Here is an 18,636-nt window from a genome sequence, read left to right on the forward strand (position 1 = left end):
TTAATTTCTAATTAAAGTTAGACTGTCAAGGAATGCTGAAATAGATTTTTAAATATGTAAAATTTAACAAAAGCTAGCACTGACTTAAATATTTTCTTTGTCATGAAAGTGTATGCTTAGACTGTAAAATAACGCCACGCCATCTACTGCAAACCACTGTAATTCTGACAGGTTTGGGCCTTTCAAATAAACTAATGTCAAGAACTGGCACCACAAAATGCTCCACTGCACCTGTAGTTTGTCAAAATACGACTAAAGGTTTCTTCTTTTGATTTTGTTTACATTCAAAATGTTGAAAAAATAAATATTTGAGAAAGAAATGCCATTTTTTTGTAAAACAAAGCGTAATTTGAAATTGTAATGAATCACGTTGCAACGTCACCGATGACGTAATTGCGCTGTACGCTCTGAGCAACTACACTGCGCAGACTTCTCTGATTGGTCGATAAGACCGCAGTCACGTGATATTGCCGGACGTGAGTGAACGTTTAAGAGGTAAATTCTTCTGCATCATCGCCACCATCGTCAGGCGGTTCTTTGTGTAGTAAACGAATCATTCAAAAATACAATCTGCTCGATTCTCTGAGAGGTAGACGCTCCCCTTTGACCTCTTTGTTTTGAAGATGGTTGTTCACAGAACTAGCAGGAGCTAACCTGAGCCTCACCGTCGCTGCGCAGCTGAACCCGCTGACCTCCCTCCTCTCACTCCAGTCATCTGCTGCCGCTATGGGCGGCTTTCACCTCCAGCTTTTCGCTCTCGTGCTGGCAGCCTGGTCGGCTTTTGGAGACCGGGAAGCATCCGCTCATGTCGACGGAGCTCCACCTTCAAGAATAGGTGAAATAGCTGTGACTTCATAGCCACTCGGGACAGCCGTTGGATTTAGCTAATGTTAGCCCGATGCTAGGCTAATGTTGAAGGAATGACGTTTAGTGACAAATATCCCACTTTTGTGCATTTAGTTTTTATGAGCAGCTATGGAGTTAGGGACATATTCATAATTTTAGAATATATATTTTTTAATAGTTTTAGTTAATAGTTTTAGTTTATTTTAATTTTAAGTGTTAGAAGGCATTTTGCTTCCTGCAATGAATGATAAATGATGTAATAATGCAACACGTGACTCAACAGACCTCCAATAATTTCTCAGAAAGGTTAGAGGTTAGAGCAGAAAGAAACATCTATCTGTAACACCAAAGCAGCACAATGCAGAGATGAAGCTCTCTATGCCACGAAAACCAGAAGCACAAACCAAGACTGGTAGGTTTGTATGAAAAGGTTGATCCTCGTGTTTCTGCTCAGCACAACCTCTCACAGGCCCTATCTCAAATAAACACGGCAATAACTGACTTAGAAGTGTTATATCTGAAGCATATGCATTCAAAACTGTCAAAGCATTGATTACCTGATGATCTGTGAGCTAGCATCCAGGCCTCCTTCCTTACAATGATGAGAACATAATTAGTAACTTCCATCCCAGTGAATTTCATGCTAGAGCAGCTAATTAATTATGACCGATGCATTTCTTTTCCTCTATGAAGAAGGAAACCCTTCTGAAAGTCAAAAGTCGACTCTTATATCTCCCGGTTGTGATGTGTTGCTGTCTTTATATGTTATAGTTTGTGAAAAATCAACGTTTTCAGCACTCAGTAAAAATCTCAGTGGTTGATCATCCTTGGACACATTTTTTCCCTGTTTGGTCTCCATCCAGCGGTGGTCGGAGCGGGGATTGGAGGCAGCGCCACGGCCCATTTCCTGCGGCAGCACTTTGGCCCCGAGGTGCAGATGGACGTTTTCGAAAAGGCTGACGTTGGAGGTCGTCTCGCCACGGTAACCGTCAATCACAACGACTACGAGTCTGGAGGCTCCATCATCCACTCCCTCAACCTCCATATGCAGGAGTTCGTCAAGCAGCTGGGTGAGTTAACAGAAACGAGGCCGAGAAATCCTCTGAAGGTGATTCTGAATGAAAATGATCTCTGCTCAGAGTCAGGAAATATGACAAGAGAGACTTTTATTACTTCTTCTGTGCTCATATTTGTTTTTACACAGTTTAAAACCTTTGATTTCTACATAAATGACCAGACACCCTTAATCAGACTACCGTTAGAGGCCAGTTATTGCAAAACATCCTCATTATTAATTAACTTTGGGTATTAATTAGCACTTCTCCTTTGTGTCACCTTCTGTTCGCCCCTCAAGGTTTGAAATATCGGCGCAATGTGGCGGGGAAGACGGCGGTTTTTAACGGGGAAGAGGTGATTCTGGAGGAGACGGACTGGTACTTGCTGGATCTTTTCCGCCTGTGGTGGCGCTACGGAATCAGTTTCATACGCCTCCAAATGTGGGTGGAGGAGATTATGGAGAAATTCATGAGGTAAGTGCTGAGAATAAAGAAATACCATTAATTAGCGTTAATATTTCTCAGACAGGGTCAGTTAGCTTTGGTCTTTGGAGTATTTGTACTGATTTTAAAAAGGAATTGATAATAATAACTATAATAAATGATTGGATGCATTAAGCTTTATCTCTTCCATGGCAACAGAAACCTTTGATCTTTCCCTTTCATATCTAAAGACAGTTGCAACTGAAATATCTCCAATTTAATTGATATTTAAAGTCAATAAGGAGCTGGTTTAAGTGCATTATATCGTTTACTGATGCCCAACACATTTGTATGTTAGATCCGGACGAGCCTTTATTCATTTAAGCTCCTTTCTTTACTGAGTTTGTCCTGTAGAAATGGGCAGTGGTTGCACAGCAGTGCCGCCTGGCGTTGGGTCAGTTTGAGCTCTGTGTTATTCTTTCTGTCCTCATGCATCTGCAGCCGTGATCACAGAAAAACCTGGACTCCTTTTATGACAGGAGTAAAGCATCTGCATGGAATTTGCTAATGGAAAGAGCCGTTGTAATGAAATCTGAGCTCTTTTCACCCTTTTACCAGAAAACGCTACAGTTATGAAGCACAGACTCGCCTCACAGCTGTCAGCTGGAGCTAAACCTCACAGTTCTTACCTGATGGAGGCAAATCTTTAGCTCAGAATTTCACTTTTACTCCTCTGTACGTCGGCTTCCTGCCTCTGCATCGCCTCAGTCTCTCTTGTTTTCCTTCCAAACCAACAGCAGCTCAGTTCTGCAGATGGTTGCTGGGACGTTTGTCCTGACTCACTTTCATTTGTTTCTAAAATGCAGGGTCTATAAGTACCAGGCTCACGGCTACGCTTTCAGCTCCGTGGAGGAGCTCCTGAACTCTCTGGGAGGCAGCGGCTTCATCAACATGACCAAGAGGCCGCTTTCTGATTCGCTGCTGGAGCTGGGTGTGTCGCAGCGCTTCATCGATGAGGTCATCGCACCCGTCATGAGGATCAACTACGGCCAGAACGTCAGCATCCCTGCTTTTGTAGGTCAGCCAAGTATTCAGAAGTGATCAGTTGAGGGTGTGAGAAGCTGGTGGGGGAAGGGAAACGTAAGGAGGAGGGTGTTGAGGATGGAAGAGAGGAAAGCAGGCTGAGAGGAGCTGGTGGGCAGCTGATAATTGGTCTCTTATCTGTTTCTTTCAGGCGCCGTTTCTTTAGCTGGTGCCCAGAACAACCTGTGGGCGGTGGAAGGAGGCAACAAGCTCGTGTGCTCTGGCCTGTTGAAGATGGCCAACACCAACCTGCTGCAGGCGCAGGTCGACTCCATCTCCCCCGTCCACTCAGGTACTCCAGCCTCACGTTGAGCTGCTCGGCTGATGCATTCAGAATGGTTTCGTACACAGTGGAGCTCAACTTGAGCTGGTAGCTGGACGCGCTCCTTGTCCAGTGTCCGTGGGCTGAGAGAAGAAACATTTGAGACATTCTGCTGCTCCAAACTCTCCTCCTGGGAGGTCATCATCCATGTAAATATAGCTGAAATCATCCATGTAAATAGAGCTGAAATCATCCATGTAAATAGAGCTGAAATCATCCATGTAAATAGAGCTGAAATCATCCATGTAAATATAGCTGAAATCATCCATGTAAATGGAGCTGAAATCATCCATGTAAATAGAGCTGAAATCATCCATGTAAATATAGCTGAAATCATCCATGTAAATGGAGCTGAAATCATCCATGTAAATAGAGCTGAAATCATCCATGTAAATATAGCTGAAATCATCCATGTAAATATAGCTTAAATCATCCATGTAAATATAGCTGAAATCATCCACGTGAATAGAGCTGAAATCATCCATGTAAATATAGCTTAAATCATCCATGTAAATATAGCTGAAATCATCCACGTGAATAGAGCTGAAATCATCTATGTAAATATAGCTGAAATCATCCATGTAAATAGAGCTGAAATCATCCATGTAAATAGAGCTGAAATCATCCATGTAAATATAGCTGAAATCATCCATGTAAATATAGCTGAAATCATCCATGTAAATAGAGCTGAAATCATCCATGTAAATAGAGCTGAAATCATCCACGTGAATAGAGCTGAAATCATCTACGTAAATATAGCTGAAATCATCCATGTAAATAGAGCTGAAATCATCCATGTAAATATAGCTGAAATCATCCATGTAAATATAGCTGAAATCATCCACGTAAATGGAGCTGAAATCATCCATGTAAATGGAGCTGAAATCATGCATGTAAATAGAGCTGAAATCATCCATGTAAATATAGCTGAAATCATCCACGTGAATAGAGCTGAAATCATCTATGTAAATATAGCTGAAATCATCCATGTAAATAGAGCTGAAATCATCCATGTAAATAGAGCTGAAATCATCCATGTAAATATAGCTGAAATCATCCATGTAAATAGAGCTGAAATCATCCATGTAAATATAGCTGAAATCATCCATGTAAATAGAGCTGAAATCATCCATGTAAATAGAGCTGAAATCATCCATGTAAATAGAGCTGAAATCATCCATGTAAATAGAGCTGAAATCATCCATGTAAATAGAGCTGAAATCATCCATGTAAATAGAGCTGAAATCATTCATGTAAATATAGCTGAAATCATCCATGTAAATAGAGCTGAAATCATCCATGTAAATAGAGCTGAAATAATCCATGTAAATATAGCTGAAATAATCCATGTAAATATAGCTGAAATAATCCATGTAAATATAGCTGAAATAATCCATGTAAATATAGCTGAAATCATCCATGTAAATAGAGCTGAAATCATCCATGTAAATAGAGCTGAAATAATCCATGTAAATATAGCTGAAATCATCCATGTAAATATAGTTGAAATCATCCACGTAAATATAGCTGAAATCATTCATGTAAATAGAGCTGAAATCATCCATGTAAATATAGCTGAAATCATTCATGTAAATATAGCTGAAATCATCCATGTAAATGGAGCTGAAATCATCCATGTAAATGGAGCTGAAATCATCCATGTAAATGGAGCTGAAATCATCCACGTAAATGGAGCTGAAATCATCCACGTAAATAGAGCTGAAATCATCCACGTAAATAGAGCTGAAATCATCCACGTAAATAGAGCTGAAATCATGCATGTAAATAGAGCTGAAATCATGCACGTAAATAGAGCTGAAATCATGCATGTAAATGGAGCTGAAATCATGCATGTAAATGGAGCTGAAATCATCCACGTAAATAGAGCTGAAATCATCCACGTAAATAGAGCTGAAATCATCCACGTAAATAGAGCTGAAATCATCCACGTAAATAGAGCTGAAATCATCTATGTAAATATAGCTGAAATCATCCACGTAAATAGAGCTGAAATCATCCACGTAAATAGAGCTGAAATCATCTATGTAAATATAGCTGAAATCATCCATGTAAATGGAGCTGAAATCATCCACGTAAATGGAGCTGAAATCATCCATGTAAATGGAGCTGAAATCATTCATGTAAATATAGCTGAAATCATCCATGTAAATAGAGCTGAAATCATCCATGTAAATAGAGCTGAAATCATCCATGTAAATGGAGCTGAAATCATCCATGTAAATGGAGCTGAAATCATCCATGTAAATGGAGCTGAAATCATCCACGTAAATGGAGCTGAAATCATCCACGTAAATAGAGCTGAAATCATCCACGTAAATAGAGCTGAAATCATCCACGTAAATAGAGCTGAAATCATCCACGTAAATAGAGCTGAAATCATGCATGTAAATAGAGCTGAAATCATCCATGTAAATATAGCTGAAATCATCCATGTAAATATAGCTGAAATCATCCATGTAAATGGAGCTGAAATCATGCATGTAAATAGAGCTGAAATCATCCATGTAAATAGAGCTGAAATAATCCATGTAAATATAGCTGAAATCATCCACGTAAATGGAGCTGAAATCATCCACGTAAATGGAGCTGAAATCATCCACGTAAATAGAGCTGAAATCATGCATGTAAATAGAGCTGAAATCATCCATGTAAATATAGCTGAAATCATTCATGTAAATATAGCTGAAATCATCCATGTAAATGGAGCTGAAATCATGCATGTAAATAGAGCTGAAATCATCCATGTAAATATAGCTGAAATAATCCATGTAAATATAGCTGAAATCATCCACGTAAATGGAGCTGAAATCATCCACGTAAATGGAGCTGAAATCATCCACGTAAATAGAGCTGAAATCATCCACGTAAATAGAGCTGAAATCATCCATGTAAATAGAGCTGAAATCATCCATGTGAATGGAGCTGAAATCATCCATGTAAATAGAGCTGAAATCATCCACGTAAATGGAGCTGAAATCATCCATGTAAATGGAGCTGAAATCATCCACGTAAATGGAGCTGAAATCATCCACGTGAATAGAGCTGAAATCATCCACGTGAATAGAGCTGAAATCATCCATGTAAATAGAGCTGAAATCATCCACGTGAATAGAGCTGAAATCATCCACGTAAATGGAGCTGAAATCCGACGTTGTGAAGTGATTCTGCGGCTAAAATCGGCTCCTTCTTAGGTCAGAGCTGCAGTCTGGGAAGTTGACACTTTCCTCTGAGGCCTGAGCTGTTAGAGTACGGTAACTCAGCGTTATATTCGGAGCGCGTTCAGGGCGCCGAGGCCCGTTTGAGGCCCGTTTGAGTCCAGTTGAGCGTGTACAGGCAGCTCAGGATCTGCCAGAGGACTCGTGATAATGGGCTTTATCGGTGTTTTTGTGTGTTTTCACCCCAGGGGAGGCTCTTCAGTACCAGCTGAACTACACCACAGCAGAGGGGGGGGGCTCGGAGCTGTATGACATCGTCGTCTTGGCGACGCCGCTCCAGGACAGTGTCGGGTCTGGACTCCGGTTCGAAGGTTTCGCGCCGCCCTTTGACCAGCTGCCCGGCAACTATCACAGCACTGTGGCAACCGTCGTCCACGGTTACCTCAACACGTCGCTCTTTGGGTTCCCGGACCCTCGCCTCTTTCCGTTTGCCAGCGTCCTGACAACCGAAACCCCCGCCGTGTTCTTCAACAGCGTCGCCAGCGTTTGTCCCGTCAACATCTCGACCGGCTTCAGGCGCAAGCAGCCGCAGGAGGCCGCGGTTTACAAGGTGTTCTCGCCGCAGCCGCTGGACAAGTCTCAGCTCAAAACGCTCTTCAGGTCAGTCCCGCTCCGGCTTGGTGCGGTAACCACGGTAACCGTTGACATGAATGCCGCAGAAAGGACTTTTGTCTCTGATTATTATGAGCAACAAACTGGTGAGTTTTTATGGAAGCGAATCTTGACCAGAATTCAAATTAAAATGCAGAAATGCTTTTTTCATTTTAAGAATGTGGCTGAATTATTGGACTCATAAATAAAATTAGGAATCAATCCTTACATTTGCATTTTCTTCTTCAAGTCGGCACATTATTGCTTTATTAGTCCTTATTAGTCTGGTTCGAAAAGGAAAAATCATTCTGAGCGGCGCAGCAGAGTGAGCTACCCATCCTGTTCAGTAGGGGGCGCTGTGCACATATTATTAGACCCATCCTGTTCAGTAGGGGGCGCTGTGCACATATTATTAGACCCATCCTGTTCAGTAGGGGGCGCTGTGCACGTATTATTAGACCCATCCTGTTCAGTAGGGGGCGCTGTGCACATATTATTAGACCCATCCTGTTCAGTAGGGGGCGCTGTGCACATATTATTAGACCCATCCTGCTCAGTAGGGGGCGCTGTGCACATCTGCATTACATTACATTGCAAATGCGCCGGGAAACTGATTGAATTGCCGGGTCTTTAGAGGACGCATCACAGATCATGGCGCTGATCAAACTGCCTCAAACTGTGCAAACACCGTTAGAATTAGCTGAGCAGGTAGAATCTAATAATATGTGCACAGCGCCCCCTACTGAACAGGATGGGTCTAATAATATGTGCACAGCGCCCCCTACTGAACAGGATGGGTCTAATAATACGTGCACAGCGCCCCCTACTGAACAGGATGGGTCTAATAATACGTGCACAGCGCCCCCTACTGAACAGGATGGTCTAATAATATGTGCACAGCGCCCCCTACTGAACAGGATGGGTCTAATAACATGTGCACAGCGCCCCCTACAGAACAGGATGGGTCTAATAATATGTGCACAGCGCCCCCTACTGAACAGGATGGGTCTAATAATATGTGCACAGCGCCCCCTACAGAACAGGATGGGTCTAATAATATGTGCACAGCGCCCCCTACTGAACAGGATGGGTCTAATAATATGTGCACAGCGCCCCCTACTGAACAGGATGGGTCTAATAATATGTGCACAGCGCCCCCTACTGAACAGGATGGGTCTAATAATATGTGCACAGCGCCCCCTACTGAACAGGATGGGTCTAATAATATGTGCACAGCGCCCCCTACTGAACAGGATGGGTCTAATAATACGTGCACAGCGCCCCCTACTGAACAGGATGGGTCTAATAATATGTGCACAGCGCCCCCTACTGAACAGGATGGGTCTAATAATATGTGCACAGCGCCCCCTACTGAACAGGATGGGTCTAATAATATGTGCACAGCGCCCCCTACTGAGCAGGATGGGTCTAATAATACGTGCACAGCGCCCCCTACTGAACAGGATGGGTCTAATAATATGTGCACAGCGCCCCCTACTGAACAGGATGGGTCCAATAATATGTGCACAGCGCCCCCTACTGAACAGGATGGGTCCAATAATATGTGCACAGCGCCCCCTACTGAACAGGATGGGTCTAATAATATGTGCACAGCGCCCCCTACTGAACAGGATGGGTCTAATAATATGTGCACAGCGCCCCCTACTGAACAGGATGGGTCTAATAATATGTGCACAGCGCCCCCTACTGAACAGGATGGGTCTAATAATATGTGCACAGCGCCCCCTACAGAACAGGATGGGTAGCTCAGTCTGCTGCGCCGCTCAGATTGCTTTTTCGTTTCCAATCATGGGCAGGACTAATAAGGACTAATAAGGACTAATAAAGCAATAATGTGCAGTCTTTAAGAAGAAAATGCAAATGTAAGGATTGATTCCTAATTTTCTTTAGGAGTCCAATAATTCAGCCACATTCTTAAAATGAAAAAAGCATTTCTGCAAATGCATTTTAATTTGAATTCTGGTCAAGATTCGCTTCCATAAGTTTTTGGCTGCTTTGGTTTAGGAAGTTTAAAGAAAAAGATTTTAATGATGGCGAGACGCCGCTGATGCTCCTTTTTAAATATAGTTTTAATGCATCCTGGAGTAGGAAATGTTCTCTCAGGATCAGAAATGTTCTCTCAGGATCCTCTCAGGGTCAGAAATGTCCTCTCAGGGTCAGAAATGTTCTCTCAGGGTCAGAAATGTCCTCTCAGGGTCAGAAATGTCCTCTCAGGATCAGAAATGTCCTCTCAGGGTCAGAAATGTCCTCTCAGGGTCAGAAATGTTCTCTCAGGATCAGAAATGTTCTCTCAGGATCAGAAATGTTCTCTCAGGATCAGAAATGTTCTCTCAGGATCCTCTCAGGGTCAGAAATGTCCTCTCAGGGTCAGAAATGTTCTCTCAGGATCAGAAATGTGCTCTCAGGGTCAGAAATGTCCTCTCAGGATCAGAAATGTCCTCTCAGGGTCAGAAATGTCCTCTCAGGGTCAGAAATGTCCTCTCAGGATCAGAAATGTCCTCTCAGGGTCAGAAATGTCCTCTCAGGGTCAGAAATGTCCTCTCAGGGTCAGAAATGTCCTCTCAGGATCAGAAATGTTCTCTCAGGGTCAGAAATGTCCTCTCAGGGTCAGAAATGTCCTCTCAGGATCAGAAATGTCCTCTCAGGGTCAGAAATGTCCTCTCAGGGTCAGAAATGTTCTCTCAGGATCAGAAATGTTCTCTCAGGATCAGAAATGTTCTCTCAGGATCAGAAATGTTCTCTCAGGATCCTCTCAGGGTCAGAAATGTCCTCTCAGGATCAGAAATGTCCTCTCAGGGTCAGAAATGTCCTCTCAGGGTCAGAAATGTCCTCTCAGGATCAGAAATGTCCTCTCAGGGTCAGAAATGTCCTCTCAGGGTCAGAAATGTGCTCTCAGGGTCAGAAATGTCCTCTCAGGGTCAGAAATGTCCTCTCAGGGTCAGAAATGTCCTCTCAGGGTCAGAAATGTCCTCTCAGGGTCAGAAATGTTCTCTCAGGATCAGAAATGTCCTCTCAGGATCAGAAATGTTCTCTCAGGATCAGAAATGTTCTCTCAGGATCAGAAATGTTCTCTCAGGGTCAGAAATGTTCTCTCAGGGTCAGAAATGTTCTCTCAGGGTCAGAAATGTTCTCTCAGGATCAGAAATGTTCTCTCAGGGTCAGAAATGTTCTCTCAGGGTCAGAAATGTTCTCTCAGGATCCTCTCAGGGTCAGAAATGTCCTCTCAGGATCAGAAATGTCCTCTCAGGGTCAGAAATGTCCTCTCAGGGTCAGAAATGTCCTCTCAGGGTCAGAAATGTCCTCTCAGGATCAGAAATGTCCTCTCAGGGTCAGAAATGTCCTCTCAGGGTCAGAAATGTCCTCTCAGGGTCAGAAATGTCCTCTCAGGATCAGAAATGTTCTCTCAGGGTCAGAAATGTCCTCTCAGGGTCAGAAATGTCCTCTCAGGATCAGAAATGTCCTCTCAGGGTCAGAAATGTCCTCTCAGGGTCAGAAATGTTCTCTCAGGATCAGAAATGTTCTCTCAGGATCAGAAATGTTCTCTCAGGATCAGAAATGTTCTCTCAGGATCCTCTCAGGGTCAGAAATGTCCTCTCAGGATCAGAAATGTCCTCTCAGGATCAGAAATGTCCTCTCAGGGTCAGAAATGTCCTCTCAGGGTCAGAAATGTGCTCTCAGGGTCAGAAATGTCCTCTCAGGGTCAGAAATGTGCTCTCAGGGTCAGAAATGTCCTCTCAGGGTCAGAAATGTCCTCTCAGGGTCAGAAATGTTCTCTCAGGATCAGAAATGTCCTCTCAGGATCAGAAATGTTCTCTCAGGATCAGAAATGTGCTCTCAGGGTCAGAAATGTCCTCTCAGGGTCAGAAATGTTCTCTCAGGATCAGAAATGTTCTCTCAGGATCAGAAATGTTCTCTCAGGATCAGAAATGTCCTCTCAGGATCAGAAATGTTCTCTCAGGATCAGAAATGTTCTCTCAGGATCAGAAATGTCCTCTCAGGGTCAGAAATGTCCTCTCAGGGTCAGAAATGTGCTCTCAGGGTCAGAAATGTCCTCTCAGGGTCAGAAATGTCCTCTCAGGGTCAGAAATGTCCTCTCAGGGTCAGAAATGTCCTCTCAGGGTCAGAAATGTCCTCTCAGGGTCAGAAATGTTCTCTCAGGATCAGAAATGTTCTCTCAGGGTCAGAAATGTTCTCTCAGGGTCAGAAATGTTCTCTCAGGGTCAGAAATGTTCTCTCAGGATCAGAAATGTTCTCTCAGGGTCAGAAATGTTCTCTCAGGGTCAGAAATGTTCTCTCAGGATCCTCTCAGGGTCAGAAATGTCCTCTCAGGATCAGAAATGTCCTCTCAGGGTCAGAAATGTCCTCTCAGGGTCAGAAATGTCCTCTCAGGGTCAGAAATGTCCTCTCAGGATCAGAAATGTCCTCTCAGGGTCAGAAATGTCCTCTCAGGGTCAGAAATGTCCTCTCAGGGTCAGAAATGTCCTCTCAGGATCAGAAATGTTCTCTCAGGGTCAGAAATGTCCTCTCAGGGTCAGAAATGTCCTCTCAGGATCAGAAATGTCCTCTCAGGGTCAGAAATGTCCTCTCAGGGTCAGAAATGTTCTCTCAGGATCAGAAATGTTCTCTCAGGATCAGAAATGTTCTCTCAGGATCAGAAATGTTCTCTCAGGATCCTCTCAGGGTCAGAAATGTCCTCTCAGGATCAGAAATGTCCTCTCAGGATCAGAAATGTCCTCTCAGGGTCAGAAATGTCCTCTCAGGGTCAGAAATGTGCTCTCAGGGTCAGAAATGTCCTCTCAGGGTCAGAAATGTGCTCTCAGGGTCAGAAATGTCCTCTCAGGGTCAGAAATGTCCTCTCAGGGTCAGAAATGTTCTCTCAGGATCAGAAATGTTCTCTCAGGATCAGAAATGTTCTCTCAGGATCAGAAATGTCCTCTCAGGATCAGAAATGTTCTCTCAGGATCAGAAATGTGCTCTCAGGGTCAGAAATGTCCTCTCAGGGTCAGAAATGTTCTCTCAGGATCAGAAATGTTCTCTCAGGATCAGAAATGTTCTCTCAGGATCAGAAATGTCCTCTCAGGATCAGAAATGTTCTCTCAGGATCAGAAATGTTCTCTCAGGATCAGAAATGTTCTCTCAGGGTCAGAAATGTTCTCTCAGGGTCAGAAATGTTCTCTCAGGGTCAGAAATGTTCTCTCAGGATCAGAAATGTTCTCTCAGGATCCTCTCAGGATCAGAAATATTCATACAAAACCACAGCGGCCTGATAGATGGCTGGGATCCTTCTTCATAAGTGAAAAACAGTCAGTTGCCTGCCTTAATAACGCTTTTCCTCCCGCCCCCCCATCCCGGGGTGCAGGTCGTACTACTCGGTGCAGGTGACCGAGTGGCAGGCCTACCCTCACTACGGCAGCAGCCAGGAGCTGCCGCCAGTGGAGCTTCACCCCAACCTCTACTACCTGAACGGCATCGAGTGGGCCGGCAGCGCCATGGAGATGAGCTCCGTGGCGGCCAAGAACATCGCTCTGCTGGCGTACCACCGCTGGACCAGACAGACGGACATGGTGGACCAGAAAGACCTGATGCACAGGATCAAGACTGAGCTGTGAGCCCAAACGGGCCAGAACATTATCCCCTTTTCTCTTTGAGTTGGACTTGAAAGCTGAAGGTAAACGGGCTCGGAGCCACATGCTGGCCTGGTGCTGCTCCTCCTGCTGGATCCGCCCTTATGACAGCTACCTGAGACTGGTTTTAACCGTGCCGGTAAGCACCAGCTGGGGCCCAGAGTCCTGAGGATGTAGCTGACTGTGCTGTGAGGTTTTGGGCCCAAAGTGAGACGGAAACCCAGCAACCTGCTGCTGTTTATTCTGTGTGTCGGTGGGAAGAAAGTCAGCTTCCTGAGTGAATGTTCTGGTCACAGGTTCTGCCAACAGATCCCAGGGCAGCTGCTGGGTTTGGATCCTTCAGCTGTAGCTCTGAGGGTTGGTAACCGGACCTTCTTTCCTCAGTTTGTGTAGCATATTAATAAAATAATTAACTGGTGCTGTGCTCTTTTGGCTCTTTCATCAGACTTTTCTTTATCTCCCCTTCCTGCTGCTGTTGTTGCGTAATCCAGCAGAGAGATTTTCTCCTCTTTTTTTCCCAGGAAGTGGAGGCAGCCAGCTTCCACGCCGGACTGAAAAGGAAGAGATCCGCTGCTGCTGCTCGGGATGACGGCGCTTTTGTCTCCAGCATGAAGGCCGTATCTTTGTAAATCTAAATAACAAGCGAGGACTGTTTGGGGCATTCGTTTGTAGGTGTAAGAAATGGATTTCTGGATTTTCCTTGTGACCACAAAGGGCTTCAGTTGATGGACAATGTGACCCTTTTAATCTAATGAAAGTGTTGTTAAGCGCTGTGGTGACATCAGAAACTGCAGGGAAGGAGCTGAAATGAAGGATCTGATCCCACCTGACGGCTCTTCTATTGAAATTCAAGGTTTTCAATCAGCAGCAGTGTATGAATATAGAGAAATATCACCTGTTAATGGAGCTTTTCTACTAAACTATTCATGTTCAAGGGTTTTTTGTGTGGGAACTGGTGAAATAAGATGATTATTTAACAGAAAAGTCTTTATTTTCAAGACTCTTAGGTGGTAGATGCATATAATATGTGTTATAATGTCCCTAAAAGACTAATTCAGTCTCTGTGACCCGCTGGAAGTGTGTGGCGGTGCATTATCACTGCAGAGTTTGGGGAGGAGAGCAAGTAAACGGCAGCCAATCACAGGACTGAAAGAACCATCAGAAAACTGTATTTATTCACTTTAACTCTGGCATTTTACTGAATTTATATGAAGTTTCCGGGCTGGAGAGGAAAAGTCTTGATCTTCCAGACAAAAAGAGATGATTTGTTCCTTTTTTTGGGCAGTGAGACGCTGGCAGGTGTTTGCTCTGAGTGTCTGCTGCAGGTTTGGCATGAAAAGAGAAGCTCGACACACTCCCAGCAGTCTTTTATCGCCTCAGTTCTCATTAACCAACCGAAACAGACTCAAACTGAGAGTTTAGTCAAACTAAACGAGCTGCTGCGTCTGATCATGTCTGAACTATAATCTGTATTTTCTTCTATCCTAATGAAATAAAGATCTTGAGCTGTGAGTTTTGTATTTAAAATGTGTGAATCTATAAAAAAACATCCTCAGGATTTCTGTTTTCTGAGCTAAAAGTTACACAACCAATCAGTGAACTCCAGTTATTACATCACCTCAGTTATTTGGACAAGAATGAGTGGTTTTATTTCTACGTGATCCACAAACTTCCTCAAATTTAAGCAGATTCTTGCCTTTTACTCCAGGAGAAAGTAAAAAGGAGCCTTTCTGAAGGAAGAATGTGCTCCATGTCGTCATATCTGATGTAATCAGGGTCAAGAACCGCTTAAGGAGTGAAATCCACCAGCAGCAAGGCTACAGCTAATGAACTGCAGCTAATGTCCCAGCAGCAAGAAAACAGCAAGGATGCTGAAAATAGAATCCTGAGCTTTCTGAGGTGATTCACTTCTACTTAAAGAAGCTCATTTATGCTTCTTGTGCTTTAATAACCTGTGTTATTGATTCTTTTTTAATCACTAAAGTCAAACGATTGATTTCTGGGACGACTGCAGTCACTGAAAGTTCACATATATGTGTGTATATATATGAAAACTCCTGTTTCAGGAGCTTTTGTAAGTATTGTATTAAGTATTCGGTTTAAAACATTGGGAAAAACCCCTAAAATGACATGAAGCTGGTGTTAAAATGATGTCTTTGCCTCCACTGGAGTTTAAACATGTTTAACTCATATCAGAACATGTATATTTTTACAAAACTCCTGTTTCAGGAGCTTTCAGCTGAGCATGTTACAGACATTTCATTTTCTATAACAGGTCATAGTGAATAGAATTAATATAATTCACTGTAGATAAAGGAGCTTTTGGATCATCTTTCTGGGATACTTTCAGCTGAGCATGTTACAGACATTTCATGAATTATGTTAACTTTTAAAAATGTGAGTATTGTATTAAGTATTTGGTTTAAAACATTGGAAAAAAACCCTAAAATGACATGAATCCTGGTGTTAAAATGATGTCTTTGCCTCCACTGGAGTTTAAATTTATGTTTAACTGATATCAGAACATGTATATTTAAAAAACTCCAAGGCGGTGCTCCCTCTTTCAGCCTCAGTTCCTCTACCAGAGGCCGGGGAGCTCCAGGGTTCTGCATATTCCCGAGATCTGCAGGAGCCTCTCTCCCAGTCTGGGGGTCTCAAACCTCTGGTCCCACCTTCTTCTGGGGCGCCACAGTAGGTCGGCCATCACCTGCTTCTCAGTCCGGATCTGCAGGAGTCCCACAGGGTCTTGGCTCCGTCCTTCTCCATCTTCACTTTGGGACCCAAACTCGGCCCAGATGTTCCTGCACATCATCTCTTGGTTCCATGCATGCTGCACCTGACTCTTACCCCCTTTCAGAGGGGTCTTTGCCCCGCCTGCACCTGACTCTTACCCCCTTTCAGAGGGGTCTTTGCCCCGCCTGCACCTGACTCTTACCCCCTTTCAGAGGGGTCTTTGCCCCGCCTGCACCTGACTCTTACCCCCTTTCAGAGGGGTCTTTGCCCCGCCTGCACCTGACTCTTACCCCCTTTCAGAGGGGTCTTTGCCCCGCCTGCACCTGACTCTTACCCCCTTTCAGAGGGGTCTTTGCCCCGCCTGCACCTGACTCTTACCCCCTTTCAGAGGGGTCTTTGCCCCGCCTGCACCTGACTCTTACCCCCTTTCAGAGGGGTCTTTGCCCCGCCTGCACCTGACTCTTACCCCCTTTCAGAGGGGTCTTTGCCCCGCCTGCACCTGACTCTTACCCCCTTTCAGAGGGGTCTTTGCCCCGCCTGCACCTGACTCTTACCCCCTTTCAGAGGGGTCTTTGCCCCGCCTGCACCTGACTCTTACCCCCTTTCAGAGGGGTCTTTGCCCCGCCTGCACCTGACTCTTACCCCCTTTCAGAGGGGTCTTTGCCCCGCCTGCACCTGACTCTTACCCCCTTTCAGAGGGGTCTTTGCCCCGCCTGCACCTGACTCTTACCCCCTTTCAGAGGGGTCTTTGCCCCGCCTGCACCTGACTCTTACCCCCTTTCAGAGGGGTCTTTGCCCCGCCTGCACCTGACTCTTACCCCCTTTCAGAGGGGTCTTTGCCCCGCCTGCACCTGACTCTTACCCCCTTTCAGAGGGGTCTTTGCCCCGCCTGCACCCGACTCTTACCCCCTTTCAGAGGGGTCTTTGCCCCGCCTGCACCTGACTCTTACCCCCTTTCAGAGGGGTCTTTGCCCCGCCTGCACCTGCTGGAGTCCTGTCTGATGCAGGAGACTCTGATCTCTATGGCTCTTGTGCTAAGAACCTGTTCTTCAGTTGTCTCTTTCACAGCAGCCTCTTCTCTCCACTGACAGGCTTCCTGATGTCAGACACTCTTTCAGTGTGTCGTGGTACCTGCCATGCAGAGGCTTATCCTTCCATTATGGTTCCTGCTCGCCTCTCCTGGGTTTCAGCAGCCAGAGACGGGTTATTATGCAAGCTGCATATCTGATGACTGGAAGGACGCTCTGTCTGCCATGATGGCCGATGTGTCAGGGTTTTTTCCCCTTGTGTGGAAGAGGAAGCTGCTTTAGACACAGGGACAGGTTCAGGATAGCCCTCATTATCTCTGTGGGGTTGCATCACTGATTGCTGGTTGCTGATTGGTTCAGAAGCTGCAGTAGCCTCCTGGGAGACCCAGAAGTGTTGACGCTCCTCTCCCAGAGGTCTAACTGATGGTTTTAAAGGAGCAGCGGATGCTTTACGGTGGTAAATGCGCCAGTTTCACAACTTTTTAAAAAGTTTTCCTGCCGTCAAATTCAAGGTGAGCTGATATTTTTGATGAAAAATGTCCTACTTTCAACATTTGGTATGTTTTCTGTGCTCTAATGTGAACAAAATGTTGTGTTTTTTAAATTTGCAACTCTTTGTATTCTGTGTTCATTCAGCTTTTGGAGGGTTGTGGGTCTAAGGTACAATTCATGGTCATCTGAAATGCTTCTTCTGTTGCCAGGCAGAAGAATCTGCAGAGAAAATACACAAACCTGTGATAATAAGCCAGAGAAAAACCAAAGCTGAGAAATCTTGTTGAAAACAGTCATTATTCCAAGAAGCTTTGTGCTTTTACAGAGAGATTTGCCATAACTTTGCTTAAAATAAATAGAAATTAGCTTTGAAAAACGAGAAACTGTAGAGATCAATTCCTTTGAAGTCTCAGTTCACTAGAAGCTCAAAAATTCCACAAAACTCTTTCACTCAGACTCAGACACGCCACAAATTTCATTCTTCTTACTCTGAATGATTCTCCCTGGTCCCTGATGTGCCTGCACCTTATCTCTCTGTGACCTCTGACCTCTGAACTCATGGGTTCCTTCTATATAGCTTATTGTTAGCTTATTGTTAGCTTATTGTTAGCTTTTATATAGCTGTTATATCTTGATTTGTAAGTCTCTTTGGATAAAAACGTCTGATAAATACATGTTTATTCAAAGGCCTTTGGATCTGTTTGGGCTGCTGTGTTTATCCAGATATATACTCTTTATTATTATTATTAATAATCCAGGCTCTGGAATAAGCTCCCCCCCCCCAGATGTGTCTTATTTCTGACCCGGGCCTCTTTAAATCTGGGCTAAAAACAGATGGCTTTTAATACCCAGAAGACACTTTTATATTATCTTATTCAATTTTGCTGTATTTTATTGCGTTTACTGTTATTTTATTGTTTTGTACTTATTCTTTTCTTTATTTATTATCTGCTGTAAACCGAAATGGATTGTTGTAAAGGGCTGTAGAAATAAATTACATTTACATATATATATCTATATATATATGGATGGATGGAGGTCATAAAAACCTCTCAAAGTTCCTCTGCATCTTGGGGTATTCTCTTTTTCACTCCTCAGCTGTGGCTCTTGAAACAAAGCAGCTTTCAGACCCTCTGCTGGGTTAACTTTCCTTTGCTTCTCCTCAGTAATAATGAAACTAAA

The 18,636-nt window shown here is 44.1% G+C and overlaps 1 protein-coding gene across 1 annotated transcript; it reads left to right on the plus strand.

Moving 5' to 3' along the window:
* The first annotated feature begins 635 nt into the window (after nt 1-635).
* LOC140279996 (prenylcysteine oxidase 1-like) lies at nt 636-14,690 on the plus strand. The gene is made up of 7 exons (XM_072375242.1): nt 636-835; nt 1,710-1,916; nt 2,201-2,375; nt 3,191-3,402; nt 3,559-3,699; nt 7,154-7,565; nt 12,937-14,690. Exons 1-7 carry the CDS (start codon nt 727-729, stop codon nt 13,184-13,186), a joined length of 1,506 nt encoding a protein of 501 aa, XP_072231343.1. The 5' UTR covers nt 636-726; the 3' UTR covers nt 13,187-14,690.
* Nucleotides 14,691-18,636: the final 3,946 nt, after the last annotated feature.

The sequence above is a fragment of the Leuresthes tenuis genome, unplaced genomic scaffold (genome assembly GCF_036924035.1).
Source record: "Leuresthes tenuis unplaced genomic scaffold, fLeuTen1.0.hap1 SCAF_21, whole genome shotgun sequence".
In the NCBI taxonomy this organism is placed as follows: Eukaryota; Metazoa; Chordata; class Actinopteri; order Atheriniformes; family Atherinopsidae; genus Leuresthes; species Leuresthes tenuis.

What these genes read in the sequence shown, in the direction of transcription:
- LOC140279996 (XM_072375242.1), top strand. Translation starts at nt 727, where the DNA reads ATGGGCGGCTTTCACCTCCAGCTTTTCGCTCTCGTGCTGGCAGCCTGG. An exon ending in AGCTCCACCTTCAAGAATAG is followed by an intron (nt 836 to 1,709) that starts GTGAAATAGCTG and finishes GTCTCCATCCAG; the next exon opens with CGGTGGTCGGAGCGGGGATT. An exon ending in CAGCATCCCTGCTTTTGTAG is followed by an intron (nt 3,403 to 3,558) that starts GTCAGCCAAGTA and finishes TGTTTCTTTCAG; the next exon opens with GCGCCGTTTCTTTAGCTGGT.